Source organism: Pimephales promelas, chromosome 3 (genome assembly GCF_988280905.1).
Source record: "Pimephales promelas chromosome 3, fPimPro1.hap1.1, whole genome shotgun sequence".
NCBI classification, from domain to species: Eukaryota; Metazoa; Chordata; class Actinopteri; order Cypriniformes; family Leuciscidae; genus Pimephales; species Pimephales promelas.
Window position 1 is genome coordinate 4,363,772 of NC_142771.1, and position 15,680 is coordinate 4,379,451.

At 36.9% G+C, this 15,680-nt stretch overlaps 2 protein-coding genes across 2 annotated transcripts in view; one reads left to right on the top strand and one right to left on the bottom strand.

Moving 5' to 3' along the window:
• Positions 1–1,781, top strand: part of LOC120463000 (uncharacterized) — a 48,505-nt gene extending 46,724 nt beyond the window's left edge. The window contains exon 8 of the mRNA XM_089128998.1: positions 51–1,781. Within this exon, the coding sequence (XP_088985124.1) occupies positions 51–718 (668 nt within the window). The 3' untranslated portion in view covers positions 719–1,781. The remainder of the gene's footprint in view (positions 1–50) is intronic.
• A 376-nt stretch (positions 1,782–2,157) lies between these two features.
• LOC148981886 (GTPase IMAP family member 9) lies at positions 2,158–10,106 on the bottom strand. The gene is made up of 4 exons (XM_089129193.1): positions 10,000–10,106; positions 9,592–9,627; positions 8,256–8,288; positions 2,158–6,265 (listed from the first exon to the last, which is right to left on the bottom strand). The coding sequence occupies exons 1-4, from the start codon at positions 10,097–10,099 to the stop codon at positions 5,382–5,384; spliced, it is 1,053 nt and encodes a 350-aa protein (XP_088985319.1). The 5' UTR covers positions 10,100–10,106; the 3' UTR covers positions 2,158–5,381.
• Between the last annotated feature and the right edge of the window lie 5,574 nt (positions 10,107–15,680).

Below are 15,680 nucleotides of genomic sequence, written 5' to 3' on the forward strand. Positions count from 1 at the left end.
CACACATAATATGGATTGATGAACATTTCCTCTCTTCCTGGAACATGTAGAAGCGCCACTGCAGAACGATGGCAACATTAACATCGTCCTCCTAGGAAAAACCGGAGTTGGGAAAAGTTCCTTGGGAAACACTATCCTGGGAGAGAACAGATTCCTATGTGGAAGAAGTGCGTCTCCTATTACATGTTTCTCTAGTGTTGAGAGTGCAGTGATTAATGGCAGATCTGTGTCGGTCATCGACACTCCTGCATTATTCTGTACTAATCTTCCAAAAGAGCAGCTCTCCAGGGAGTTTGCGAGGAGTGTGTATCTCTCCGCTCCAGGAGTTCATGCGTTTTTATACGTTGTGCCGTTCGGCAGATTCACAGAGGAGGAGGAAGAGATTCTGACTAAAGTGCAGAAGGTTTATGGTAAAGATGCGCTGAAACATGTTATCATCCTCTTCACATACGGGGATGAGTGTGTGCGGGAGAGAATGCAGGAAGAGATTGAAGGGAATGAAGTTTTCAAAAGAGTTGTAGAGAAATGTCGGGATTATCATGTGATCAACAACAGAGATCTGACTGACAGAGGTCAGGTCAATGATCTACTGATGAAGATTGACAGAATGATAGAGTGGAATCAAGGATACTACAGTGATGAGATGTACAACTGGGCACAGATGAGTCCATGGGAAAAAATCAAGATAAAATTTAACCCTCTGGGCTTCTTCGTCTGAAAATGACCGAAAACTTTTACGTTTTGAATTGTTTTTGTTTTTTTTGCTTCTTCTGATGGGGGTGAAACTTGGACACTTTTGTTATATTACCTATATGAACACACTACAAAATCAAGGAGATGATTCTGATTTGTTAAAGGGACGTAAAAAAATTGTCGCACTTATCTTCCTCCCGGTCAAAAATGACCGACATAGGAATTGAATGGGAAATACGAAAAACAGGAAAACTCAGAGAAACTTTTGGTGGTCAGAAAAAAAGTGTACAGCAATGAAGGGGTGACACTCTAAAACATCAAGAGTGCAAATGAGACCCTTTATTTCTTTATGTTTGTATCTGCTGTGTAGATCAAAGACTTTCAATCGGTAAAGATTGTATGAAAAATGTCAAATAAATATTAATTACATGATGACTATGTGTGAATAAACACGGCAAGGTCTTAATTATAAGTGAATCAGACTCCAGAGAGGACATTATTTAAACTAATACTTTTGCACACCATGTACAGTTAAACATGTCTTTTTTATTTTTATATTTATACTCAAATTTCTCTCTTTTCTATACTCTCATTTTATTTTGCTGTTTTATACATATATTTATGTTTTCATTATTTTTTACTATTTCTAAGCACCAGTACACCTAGACAAATGCCACATGTAAACCCACTGTAATGTTTCTGAAAAGATGGTTAGAGAAATAAAAGTATATACATTTTAAGTCTGAAAACATGAAGTACTAGAATGTACTTCTTCTTAAATACTATTTATTTCCTGATTATCCAGTCAATGGGGGAAGAAGGTGCAAACTTATTGGTATTCATCATGTTAATTCCCTCTGCGTGTCAGCAGCTTTTAATGAGCTGGATGAACCTGTTTTTCAGAGGATTGAAGACAAATGAAGGTGTGAAATCTGGAATGTATGAAATATGAGGAAATATAAAAACCAAAGGCCATGTTTACTCTGTTACAGGGACATTGTAAATGTTTAACATGAAAAATGCTTTATGTTTCTTAACTTCACCTTCTCACATTGATCAATGTTATTATTTTCCATTGTTTTTAACAGCACAAATGTTAAAACATGCTTAAATCAAAATACATTTACCTGAGAAGCAGAATACGCAAGATAAAAAGTGTTATTTTCTGAGAAATTGATCATGACATTATTCTTAATTTACAGGTTTTGTGACTTTTAAACTTTACAAGGAAAAACACACTTTTTTTTTTTTAAGGATTATTCCTGAGGGGTGAGAGGTCAAATCAAACAGAAAGCAGGAGACAAAGATGATTCATTAGCAGAAGTTATTGAATCATCTTTTTTATTAGTATGTTCATATTATGAATGTTGAATTAATTTTACATTGACGGAAAACATCCAGAAACATGTATTGATGATAATAATACAGTTAAAATAACACATTCAAAGAGAAAATATGCTAGTTTTATTTTAATTTTTTTTATTTAATATTGCAATCAGTAAGTCAGTACAATAGATCCCAGTACAATAGATCATTTCTGATATTAGTCAGTCAGTTGTTCTGTCCAATGTTAATAACTCTAAAAGCCAATGTCTACACAGGAGGACACATTATGATGACCAGAAAGGAACATAAGAAATTATTGCACTTGAAAAGACAGAAAACCACTCGAGTGACTCAATCAACTTGTTTAAACTACCTGAAATACTAAAGTGAATTACAGGGAAATGCCAGAATAAATATATTGTATATAATAAAGCAGATGCACATTTACCCTCTAAAGTGCAGACTGAATGAAAAACAGTAGAAATATAGAAACAGGTCCTCATTTAAACGTACAGTATGCGATTTTTGGCCACCAGGGGTCACTCGTTTAAAATAATAACAAAATACGTACTTTGATGACGTCGGGAAAGAGCGTGGGCTCACGGGAGTTGTTGTCGCTGTCAATGACAACCAGCTCAGCTCATGACATGACATCATCGTTTCACAAAATATACGGATATACGGCATCTCTCTGTAGATTTAGCTTGTCAAGAAGCTTTAAATGCAACCCCAATGTTTACCTGTGTCATGCTTCTCCTGTCCCAAACCCTTCTCGCGTCATATTTTTCAGGTACGTTTGAGCTTTAGCTAATGAGCTGGCTGTAGCAGCATAACGTGCAGGCAAAGCGTAATCGTGGTCCATAACTATAATACTGACGAATATAAATATTAATATTACGCTACTTCAATGAATGACCTATTTTAGAACATTTTTCATATATAGAGCGCACCAGATTATAAAGCACACAAGATACTGCAGTCAGACGTTTGACTGGGTTTGCGTTATTCATCCACTATGTGCTAAAGGCTAAAGGGAATGTAACGTTAGTGAGTGCGCGGCGTCGGAGGTGAGGCATTTATTTAGTAAGATTTAAAGGGTGAGTTCACACAAAAATGAAAATTAAGTCATTAATTACTCACCCTCATGCTGTTCCAACCCCGTAAGACCTTCGTTCATCTTCGGAACACAAATAAAGATATTTTTGATAGGGGGCGGTAATACTCCTAAGCGGTGAGCAGCCGGTAACAAGAAGTAGACGAATGAGAACGTCCTCCTCTCAGTTCTCGCGCATGCGCCCATAAGGAAGTAATAGAATAGTCGAATTAAGTCGTTATTTATGTTTTTTTCGCACAAAAAGTAGTCTCGTCGCTTGATAAACTTATAATTGAGCCGCTGTAGGCACATGGAAAATTTAAACCTTTTCTTTAATGACTTTATGGGCCGTCAAGAGCCAGTCCCTTAGGCAGTCTATGTAGGACTGATCCAGCTCTCAAATTTAATCAAAAATATCTTTATTTGTGTTCCGAAGATAAACGAAGGTCTTACGGGGTTGGTACAGCATGGGGGTGAGTAATTAATGACTTAATTTTCATTTTTGGGTGAACTAACCCTTTAAGCATGAGTGCGCTGAAGCGGGCACGTACATTCGCAGCCTGACTCATAAGAGTATTCAATGTGCGCGGCTCGCTAACAGCAACAGTTGGCTGATTTGAATGAGACGAACCGGTTACTGTGAACGGGGAGCGCTTTATGCGCGAGCAGCACCGGGGACAGTGTGTCTGTAAAGAGTGAGCGCTCGTGAGCGGGCACGTGATTTACACACATAAAAATACGTACTACTTTTTTTCTTCGTCATTTTCTTTGCTTTATTGGCGGTAGTCCAGTGTTCCCCTTTGTGTTTGACGGTTTCGCCGGGTTCCGCAAGGAAGTTAGAGAAAATAGAGGAGTCAAAGGTTATATGACGCCATAGACGGGCGACGAAACGGAAATAAATGCTGCGTCCCAATTCGCTTACTTATACTACGCCCTAAAAGTATGTACTCTTTTTGTGAGGAAAAAGTACATACTTTTGAGTGTGTAGCAAAAGAGTAGGCAAGCTTTGGGACATACTATCACGTCATCTTTAACGGACAGCTCTGTCGCGTGCTGCGTGCATCCTGTCACCGTAAACTGGCCTGTCAATCATCTCGTCACAGTTAAAATCCTCCATTCTATCTAATTTGATTTCCTACTGTTTCGGAGAGCACGTTCATCTGCCAGTTGTGGGTCTTTCATGCTCTCCTCGTGTGTTTGCAATTTGAATATAATGATGCATTTAAAACGTAATGGCTAAACGTGTCTTTACAAAAGCTCACAATGCTGCTGCAAATGCAATATAATGTGGACAACATTGAATAAATTCATTTTCGTCAGGTTTGATACTGATAATTAATCACTCAAAGCTCTTAATATAAACCTCTCTACACAACCGCGGGGACTCGCGCGTCCTCCGTATTGACTACGTGTCTGTAGTTTTTTAACACTTTTTACTCGTGTTTGTAGTTCTAACCGAATCCTGGTCCAACGCGCAATGGTTTGTGGGCAATATCAGCCGTTAGAGTGTGCATCGATCTACACTTCGGATTCTGACCGGAAAAAGCCCAGATAGCAAACTGACATTGAATCAACGTGGAAATATGACATAGAAACAACGTTGATCTGACATTGTTTTGCTCATCGAATTAACGTTGAACCAACGTCAGACGCGTCATTCTTTCAAAACTAACGGAAAATCAACTTGAAATCAACGCGTTGTTTCAACGTTATGAAAGCAAACCAATTTTCGATTTTCATTTAGCTTTGAAGAATGCCGCGTCTGACGCTGGTTCAACGTTAATTCGATGAGCAAATCAATGTTGTTTCAATGTCATGAGAGACGTCGTTTCCACGTTGATTCAATGTCAGTTTGCTGTCTGGGAGTAGACCATCCGGGTATCTTTGAAACACTCATTTCAACATACTATGATTTGGGACGTACTAATTCTATTTTCGAATACTATTTAGGACGGATAGTATGCGAATTGGGACGCAGGGAAAGAAACGTCCCGTGTCTTCGAATTAAACTATAAATTTCTCCGTATTTGAAATTTGGTGGAAACTGTCGGGATAATGTAAGTACACATCTAACAGAAATATATAACATAGATTCAGTTATTTTTGCTATTTTTAAAGCAGAAAAAATACATATAGTGGCTTTAACTCAGATTAAACACACAGGATGATTTTCAAAGACTCTCAAAATCATCATGAACCAATGTCTGTTACATAAAACAATCTTGTTGTTATTATTTGTATATAGACCTGCACCGCTATACCAGCTGGACTACTTCCAAAACCAGCTCCAATGGTCGTCATTTAAAGTGATTCTGATGCTTGGACAAAAGTGGATGAAACTCACTCTTGCTCCTTCTTCACTTTGTATCTTTGCTTGAGGTCTTTCTATTTTTGACCTCGTTCGAGCCTCTAACTCTGCTCCGATTTTCTTTATTATTCTCAAAATCTCTGCTTGTTTCTCTTGTTGTTTTCTCTCTCTTTCCTCTCGTCCGAATCTCTGAGTATCTTCATACATCTGATGACTGTAGTGTCCTCCTCCATTCTGCTCTATCATTGTGTCAATCTTCTTCAGTAGATCATTCACCTGATCTCTGTCATTCTCATCTTTATTGTTGAAGACGTGAAATCTGCCTCCACAACGCTGAACTAGATCTCTTACTACACAGTTCTCCTGAATGAGTTTCTCTACAGACTTTCCTTCAAGCTGATCTCCATGAGTGAAGAGAATGATGGAGTATTTAAACACTTCTTTTCCAAACAGTGTTTTAATCTGCTCAGTTGTCTTCCGATCCTCTTCAGTGATCCTCATATTCACAGGAAACACAATGATAAAAGCGTTCGGTCCAGGACTGGATAAATTAACACTTCTCTTGATCTCTGTTTTTAACTCTTCAGGCTTCATCTGTGTGTCAAATAATCCAGGAGTATCAACAACAGTCACAGATCTGCCTGAAACAGTGGCGTGAGCAGCTGAACATTCACGGGTTACAGAACTAGAACTCATTTCAGAGTTAAACTCTTTCCGTCCCAGTATTGTGTTTCCAGATGCACTCTTCCCAACACCAGTTTTACCCAGAAGAACAATCCGTCTGGATGAGGGACTGGAGACTGGAGTGTCCTGGATGCTGATGGGAATACTTTGTCTCTTTGACACTGTATAAAAAAAAATAGATACATTCATTCCATTGTTTATATATATATATATATATATATATATATATATATATATACTCATATTGTACCTACTGTACAATACGAAAAATAACTCGATTGAACTTACAGTGAATACTAATTCAGAAAAAGTAGACAATATCGCTGCTGATTAAAAAAGTAAATTTTTACAAATTTACAAATGTCCATGTGACAGTTTACAAAAAAACGTTCTGCTAGCTAAACCTTTTCTTATATTAAAATAATAAAACATTTCCAAATAAATCTTTAAAAACAAAAAATCTTAACATTTAAAATTCTCTAAAGAACATGCAATTAAAATCTTAGGTGTTCTGAATTCTTTAAAAGATTATTTTTTGCTACTTTTTCTATAAATCAATTGCATTAATCTATGTATTTTTATCTAGCCCTTATGGGGATTTTCCACTGCGTGGTAAGACAATGATCAGTGATCTGCAGTGTGGTCACATTTTAGTATTGCTACGGTACGCTTGGAACCTCAACAGAGGTGGTACCATTTAAAGGTCACCTGATATGGGGTTATTTTATTATTTTATAATGTTTCCTGGATTGCCCTTATAATATTAGTATCTTTTTAGATCAAAAATAGTCATAATTTAGAAATAAAAGAAGTTTTTAAAGTATTTAGATCTATTCCCATCACATAAAATGTTGCCGTGATGAGCATCGAGCAAGCAGAGGACAGTCAGTTGATCGCCAGAATTAAGATCTTATTATTGCAACGCAGTTTCTGCACTCTCTAATGCATTCACCAATGCAGACACGATGATGTACAGTTAGAGCTTCAGTTTGCAGTGTGCGTCATTGATTTCATAACGAGTTGTCCAGATAAACTCGCGCTGTGTGGAAAGATTGTTCTTTGATCGCTTTCTGTATAATTAGTTCACAATTTAAATACAATTATTTTCATCCGACTAAAATAAATGATGCGAAGTTGATATTTTTGTCCCTGGCTTGACTTATGCATTAAACAGTATCGAACGATTTTGAGAGAAAGATTACCTGTCAGAAATTGTTGCTGGGTAGCTCGATCGATTTATTATCAGACGTTCATGGAGGCCAGCTCTGTATGGGCCCAAGTTGAGGAAATACCCGAAGGTGAAATATTTGGACCATAACGTTACAAAACTTTGGGAAGTTGTTTCGGCACATTGCCAGAATAAAAAAAATACGTTTGTGTTCATTTGTACACCCGAACACTGATCAACTTCCATGCTTTGCTGGTTTGCAAGCCATGATATCTCTCGAGAGCAAAAACTGAAATCGCGCTCACGCATTCATACTTCATAGCTTATTTTCTCATGAAATGGGAGGTTACTTGACATCATACGGAGGATATTCAAGATCAGCCCGTCTGAGTTATCATTTTCTCAAAGGTAGAGAAAGATAGCCAAAGCTCGGTTTACACCGATTGAAATTTCTAGCTACTGGGGGACCAAATACAGGCTAGGGAAACTCATATTAATGTTAAAAAACCTCAGAAAGTGAAAATTTCATGTCAGGGGACCTTTAAATCGAGACGAAGCGACCCGTACCGTGCAGTGGAAAAGCACCATTAGATTATTTAAACATATTACTAACATACATTTCAAATACCAGTTCAGTGTGTCATGTGGAAGAATAACTGTTGTTTAAATATCAATTACGTTAAACATATTTTTATATTCCAAATCATGTTGTGATTTAGGTGTCAAAAATTGTTTTCTTTAAAGTTATTTTTGTAACTTCAGTTTCATGTCCAGATTAAAGTCTGTTCTGTGTAAAGCTAAACAAATTTCACAATATTTTTAGTCATAAACAAATGATGTCATTTGAATGTCAAATGATTTGAGTTCCATATTAGTGACAGTATGTGAGCATACTGTATGTGGTCTCATCTCAGTTCAATGAATCATGGCTGAATGATAACAGTCAATTATCAAATCTATAAAGCTCTACCGCACTGACTTACTGTGGGGGCCATCACCGTCTGAACTTATGCCCACTGCAAAAGAAAAAAAAACTGTTAGTGAATGGGTAACATTAATATGTGCACTGTAAAGCCTACTAAATCAATCCAAATACGGCGTTTGATCAGAGGCGAAGGTTTCATGCGTGTTCTGTCTTTCCCATGGCAAAAGGATTTTTAATTAAATGCAATACATCTAATCTGATGTATTAACTCGTTTCATCTGACTCCATAAAATGAAAAAGGTTTATCAATGATATCTGTGCATCATTAAATACACGTTAATGTTTGAGTTTGACTATTTTAACAGTAATCAAAATAAACTCAAAGTCTGTTAGTATAATCAAATATAATAATTTATTATGTCAAGTAAATGTGTTATTACAATTCCATAATCAATTTAAAGATAATCAATGCAAACCATCAAATGTTTAACTTTACCCAACATATTAACTACATGAATGCCGAGCCTCGAAGATGTAGCACATCATGGGCTGATCTGATACAGAAAAAGCAGCCTCGAACTCAGACATTGTCTTAGGTGTCTTAGGCCATCAAATTTATGATTCATTAAATCATGTTTAATTTGGACTTCTCTGTGCATGCTCTTTGAGGTGGTGACCATAGACTTGCATTATATGACTGACAGACAAGAACGATTTGACCTAAAAATATCAAAATTGAAAATACTGTGAAAACAAAGGATGCCATCTTGGATGCCCTTGAGGTAAGCTAAAACATCCCACAAATTAATTTCAAAGTGAACTATCCCTTTAAGTAAAGAAAGATCATGTTCCATGGAGATATTTTGTAAATTTCCAACCAAAAATGTACAAAACATTTATTTTTGTGAGTGAGTGCAGCACAATCGCAAACATAAATGGACAATTTAAAGGCGATTTTCTCGATGTTTCAATTTTGTGCAAGATTTTCGAATAGGTGTATCTCGGCCAAATATTGTCATATCCTAACAAACCATACATCAATGGAAAGCTTCATTATTCAGCTTAAATTCAATAAAAAATTACCCACGTGACTGGTTTTATCATCCAGGGTCACATATTACTCAGAATGCATTGTTGTATTAGTGGAAATTGATACTGTCAGAATTTAGCAGTTTTTTACAGCAAGGTTTAAAAGGGACTTCTCCCTACATATTATTCCCAAGCTTCATATCAAACACAACACAAAAAAATAAAAAATAAATAAAAAAAATCAAACAATGAAATCCTCCCCTCTTTATTAAGGTTAGGCTAGGCCTAGTTAAAATGACAAATCAATCCATTTAATCCAAACTGAAGGCTAAAAGCTCTCACACTTTCTTGTTGTCAATACTTACTGTTTGGGCGGTCCAAATCTGGACTTCTTCTTTTTGCTGAAAAACACAAATAAATGGAATCTGATCAAAATTAATACAATATCATCAAATTCTTGTTTATCGATTGGTGGTCCGTCGGCAATTCTTCGGCAATCATTGAACTACATGAACGAAGTGGTGGATATTAATATTTATAAACAAATTACTCGTATATTCGGAAGTTTTAAAGTAATTGAATCTGCATTGTCTATACAGCTATTATTGCTTCCTCGTTCGAAATGCTAATCGTAAACACGGAGCCTATACTTTCAACGCCACTGAAATACAACATTAATCGCCGAATAGACTTTATTCTGAATCTGATGTAGTTTATCACTGAAAAAAACGTTTAATATACATATACATATTGTATTGTTGATCAAATCCTACCTGCAACGTGAGCCATTTTATGATAAACACCAGACAAATAAAACCGAAAGTAAACTGTGGAACGGCCTGTCGAACGAGCAAGTATGTACGCAGTATTCATAAATGAAGCTGCAGACTCGGAGACCTGCATCTACAGTCCCCCACCCAGAGTCCCGCATTCTCAGACCCCTCGTTTTTCGAGACAGCGCCTCCTGCTGTTCAGAAGATTGTATGACACCCGCACACAGAGTCCCACGTTCTCAGATGCTCCTTTTTCTAGACAGCGCACGACAATAGGATGCAATATTACGGCCTCGTTTTATTTCAGTTATCCAAATAAATATTTGTGTTCCCTGCTTAATGCATGTGCCAATAAAAAACCCTCATTGTTACTGTGGAAGGGATACAATTACAGATTGAACTATCTTCTGAAAAATAGTATGTGATATTATATTGCTACGTTTTTGTTTTGTTTTTTCAAATTCCAGTTTTTCTTTCAGTTCAACCTATAATGGTCTAATTAACATTACCATGCTAACATTACAAAACCTGTTTTTTTTTGACATTTTGAATGCAAAGTAAATCAGAATAGACAAAACACCAATAAACAATCCTGTACTTTATTTAACGATCACCCAAACATCATCTTGCTGTAAAAAAAAGAAGGAAAATTAAAGGATGCATTAAACAAAAACTCATTTATAAGTCATAAAATGATATGTTGCTGGGTTTGGCAGGAGCTACTCCATCGATGTACGGTGTACGCTGGAATTGCCCACAACAATAACCAATTTGCACAATGTGCTAACCGATAGCACATGTCTTAGGCCTATGATGTTTCAAAATGAAAACATGTTTGCAAATGTTACCTTCATGATGCACTGCTCTGTTTAGTGTCCCTTGAGATGTTTTTGAACTTTGGACAACTTTGTAGGTTTGAAATATATGGGGGCACAGAATGGGCAGTGAAAATAGCATTTATGGCATATCTACAAGTCCAAGGTTGAAGGCTAACGTAGAGAGACCGGGGGCAATTGTAACAATTGTAACATTTTGAGATTTTGTCATGGCTACAGTATCCGGGGCAATTGTAACACTGTGTTACAATTGCCCCTGAGCCACAAGGCCCATTGTAATAAGCTTGTCTGTGTGTGTTGACATACTTTTCTGTTTAAAAATATAACATATTTCTATAACAATAACATATTTCACCAAATTCTATTGTAAAACCTTTTTATTCTATTGCAAAAAATAGAACCCTTTATATAAAACCCTTTTTTTTGGGTGTGTATTAAAATAACATTTATTTATTAAAATAAATGTTAAAATAAAAAGGGGTGTATTAAAATAAATGTTAAAATAAAAAGGGGTGTATTAAAATAAATGTTAAAATAAAAAGGGGTGTATTAAAATAAATGTTAAAAATATAGCTGCGAGCAGCGATGGCGGGCCCAAGCCGGTGGCACCGCAACCCCGGTTCCTTTAGTTACCTAAAGGCACCCGGGTGGCGGTGCCGAAGGCTTTGGCCCTTTTATGATTAAATGTTAAAACGGCTTGCCATACTCTGTCATTTCGACTAGTTACAATTATGTTACAGATATCTTAAATGATAATACAAACTATCCAACATGTAATTACGAATAGACAGAAAGACGTTGTTGATATCTACAATGTTAATTCCGGATAGGCAAACCTTGCTTTTAAATGTTTAAAGGGCTTGCCATACAGGGACGTAGGCTCAGAGAGAGGCTCACCATATTCAAACCAAAATATCTGACTTCCTCTTGGTCCGAGCTAATGACTATGTAATAGAAAGTTGTCCGGCTTGAGGAGTACAATGTATATAACGATTTTTGTAACTGTAGATAAAACTAACAACCCCACTTTTGTCAAAAGGTGGTGCTATTTAGTCCTTGCACCATGCCCGTTTCTGAAACTTTGCACATGTCTACTGGCTAATAAATGTGATGTATCTGTTGAGTTTCAAGCAATTTCAATTTCAATTTGACTGTTGAAAAGAAGTGCGCTGATTAGATACTCAGGATCGGTATCGGCTCTGACACTGCCATCTTTGACGAGGCTGATTCAAATTCTATATTGTGCATATACTATTCTATGTTAGGCACAAAGGCACAAAAACTTTCTAAAGTACCATAAAGTTTTTGTGTACTGTATTATTAGTGTTCTGAAGCTATTATGTGATATAGAAATTAATATTTAAGTAATTAAATTCAAGAACACAAACTTTTCCCTCTCTGCGCCTGTCAGTCATTCTCCATTCAGCATTCAAACAGCACGTCACATTCGGTTACAGTCAATGATGAAACGATCTTCAAGATGATTGAATATTAATCCTATTATACTGGATCTTTAAGATAAAGGTCTAAAGGTCTATATTTTCGAATGAAGAAACTTTTTCTTGTTACTTTCTACCGGGTGTCGGTTAGATCACAACACTAGAGTCAGAGCACTATAATTGTTCTTCACGCACACAGTAACTGAAATTTAAAACCTTTAAAAGAAAAGGCTTAATAAACTATTGCATAGATAGATAATGTATAATACACTGTTCATAAATATGTATTTCCTTTGTGCTTTGAACTTTTCAATACGGACTCAATGCGCTGTAACTTCATGTGGCTTCAAGCACATCATTCTCCGCTCGGGATGCACATAAGTGCTTTGTGCTGCACCGTATTGGAGCCGTAATATCATAATGCAGTGACGTAATGACAGATTATTAATTGCCTTTCAATTATATGTTGCTGCGTCATTAAACATCTGTCCTATGCATTTCAAACATTTATAGCAGCCATGGCTATATTTTTTATGATTTTTGTTATCTTGTTTTTCATGAATGTATTTTTCAAAAATAAGAGCAATGTGTATTATCTATTAGTAATATGGTTTATAATAGCATTTTTGTCATAGATTATGACAAAGTAATCATATGATCCACCAGCGAGGAACCAGCAGAACAGAGTGAACATTCTTTCTGTTTAGTTCAATCCTACTTAATAGGAATTTATTTAAAATGCTCGCTCTACTCCACACCATTAATGTCTTGTGCGGACATCCGTATTTTGACTTTCGGTTTTAAGTAAGCGATTTAAAAGCTCCCAAGTCCCAGCGGAGTCACACGTTGATTAACCGGTGGGAATATACACAATAGGCCTACCTGATATTGAACACAAGAGGGCAGTATAGCACTACGTATGACTCAGATTATTATTTTTTTATGAATTTTGCAACAATTCTGGCTGTTTTTGAACGTAAACATAATTCTTAAATGAAAAAAAGGAAAAATTGGGGAAGTTATAATATTTGTATAATTGAATTTAGAAACAAATGATGTATAATTACATTTTTAGAAGATATGAGGCTTTTAGTGTTTACTTTTTTGACATTACTTTAATCTTTTGCCATAGTTGCACATGTCTACTGGCTAATAAATGTGATGTATCTGTTGAGTTTCAAGCAATTTCAAGCATGCTAAGAGTCCAAAAAGCATCAAAAAAGAATGTTAAAGTTTGATTCGTTGCCACGGCAACAGTATCAAAGATATCAAAAATTCATTCACAGGTCTACATCTGCCGTGTATTTACATTATACAGATGAAGTTTGAAGCAAATCGGTTAAAAATAAGAGAGTGGTTTCAAAGCATTTTGAAAGTGACACACTTCCTGCTGCCAGTTGGTGGCGCTATAACTTTGACTCACAATAGTCACATCCATGTGATCGGTCTCTTACAGCGAAAACACTGCTGAAGTTTCATCAAGATCAGTTAATGTATGCTGAAGTTATAACACACATCCTGTTTCATGTTTCTCGCCATAATTTCGTTTCCTCGCCACGGCCAAACCGTTCGAGATATAAAAAATCCCGTGGCACTTTTTCATCCTTAATGTCTTAACTTCACGCTGATCGAGTTTTGTCGAATTTGGTTCAGTGCTCTAGGAGCAATACTTTAAATTCAATTGCATGTGTTTTAAACACAACCCTAAATAGCCGTCTTCCTGTTGGGCTGGGGTAAAAAGTAAGAGTGTGAAGTACATATGAAACGATGAGATCTATATGTGTACCAAGTTTCATATTATTACATGCAAGTGTGTTTGATTTATGGACCAAATTTTCAGACCAAGTTTATTGACCAAGTTAATCTGATTAATAATCTAATTATATAAAACTATTGTCAATGCACTACAATTAAACTAGTTATATGCCTTTACTTATAAAAAATAAAAATAAAAACTTATTTAAAAAATACCAGGCTTGAGAAATGTATTTTCTTTATGCAGGTCATACACACAGCAGTGAAATGGTTAAGCCCCCTCCCCCTGCACACACACACACAGGCACACACACACACACACACACACACACAGACAGCCAAAGACAGCCAAAGACCCATGTAAGCTCAGAGTGACCATATTCAAATAAAAATATCTGAGTTTCTCTGGGTCCTAGCTAATAAGTGTAAATTAGAAAGTTGTCCGGCTCGAGGAGTACAATATACATACCAATTTTTGTAACTCTAGTTAAAACTAACAACCCCACTTTTGTCAAAAGGTGGCACTACCGAGCCCTCACCACGCCCGTTTCTGAAACTTTGCATATGTCTACTGGCTAATAAATGTGATGTGTCTGTCGAGTTTCATGCATTTTGAAGCATGCTAAGGGTCCCTAAAGCATCCTAAAAGCATCCTAAAAGAAGGGTAAAGTTTGATGCGTCGCCACGGCAACAGTTTCAAATATATCAAGAATCCATTCACAGGTCTACATCTGCCGTATGTTTACATTATACATATGAAGTTTGAAGCAAATCGGGTAAAAATAAAAGGGTGATATCAAAGCATTTTGAAAGTGACACACTTCCTGCTGCCAGTTGGTGGCGCTATAACTTTGACTCACAATAGTCACATCCATGTGATCGTCCTCTTACAGCGAACACACTGCTGAAGTTTCATCAAGATCAGTTAATGTATGCTGAAGTTATAACACACTTCCTGTTTCACGTTTCTCGCCATGATTTCGTTTCCTCGCCACGGACAAACCGTTCGAGATATCAAAAATCCCCTCGCAAACTTTCATCCTCAATGTCTTGACTTCACGCTGACCGAGTTTCGTCGAATTTGGATCAAAGCTCTAGGAGGAGTATTTGACATTCCATTGCGAGCGTTTTACAAACAAACCTCAATAGCCGACTTCCTGTTGGGCTGGGGTAAAAAGTAAGAGCGCGAGGTATAGATGAAACGATGAGATCAACATGTGTACAGAGTTTCATATTATTACATACAAGCGTGTTTGAGTTATGGACCAAGTGTTCGGACCCCGTTCCAGGGGGCGCTGACGAGCCGCCCTGCCACGCCCGGGTACCATCTTCAGCCCGGCTCTGATGGCCGCGGGTTCTGACCCGTGTGCAAAGTTTCAAGAGTTTTCGAGCATGTTAAGGGCCCCAAAAATGCCCAAAAGGTAGCAGAAAAATAAAAAGAAGAAGAAGAAATATAGCTGCGAGCAGCGATGGCGGGCCCAAGCCGGTGGCACCGCAACCCCTGGCTCCTTTAGTTACCTAAAGGCACCGGGGTGGCGGTGCCGAAGGCTTTGGCCCTTTCATGATTAAATGTTAAAACGGCTTGCCATAGTCTGTCATTTTGACTAGTCACAATTATGTTACAGATATCTTAAATGATAATACAAACTAT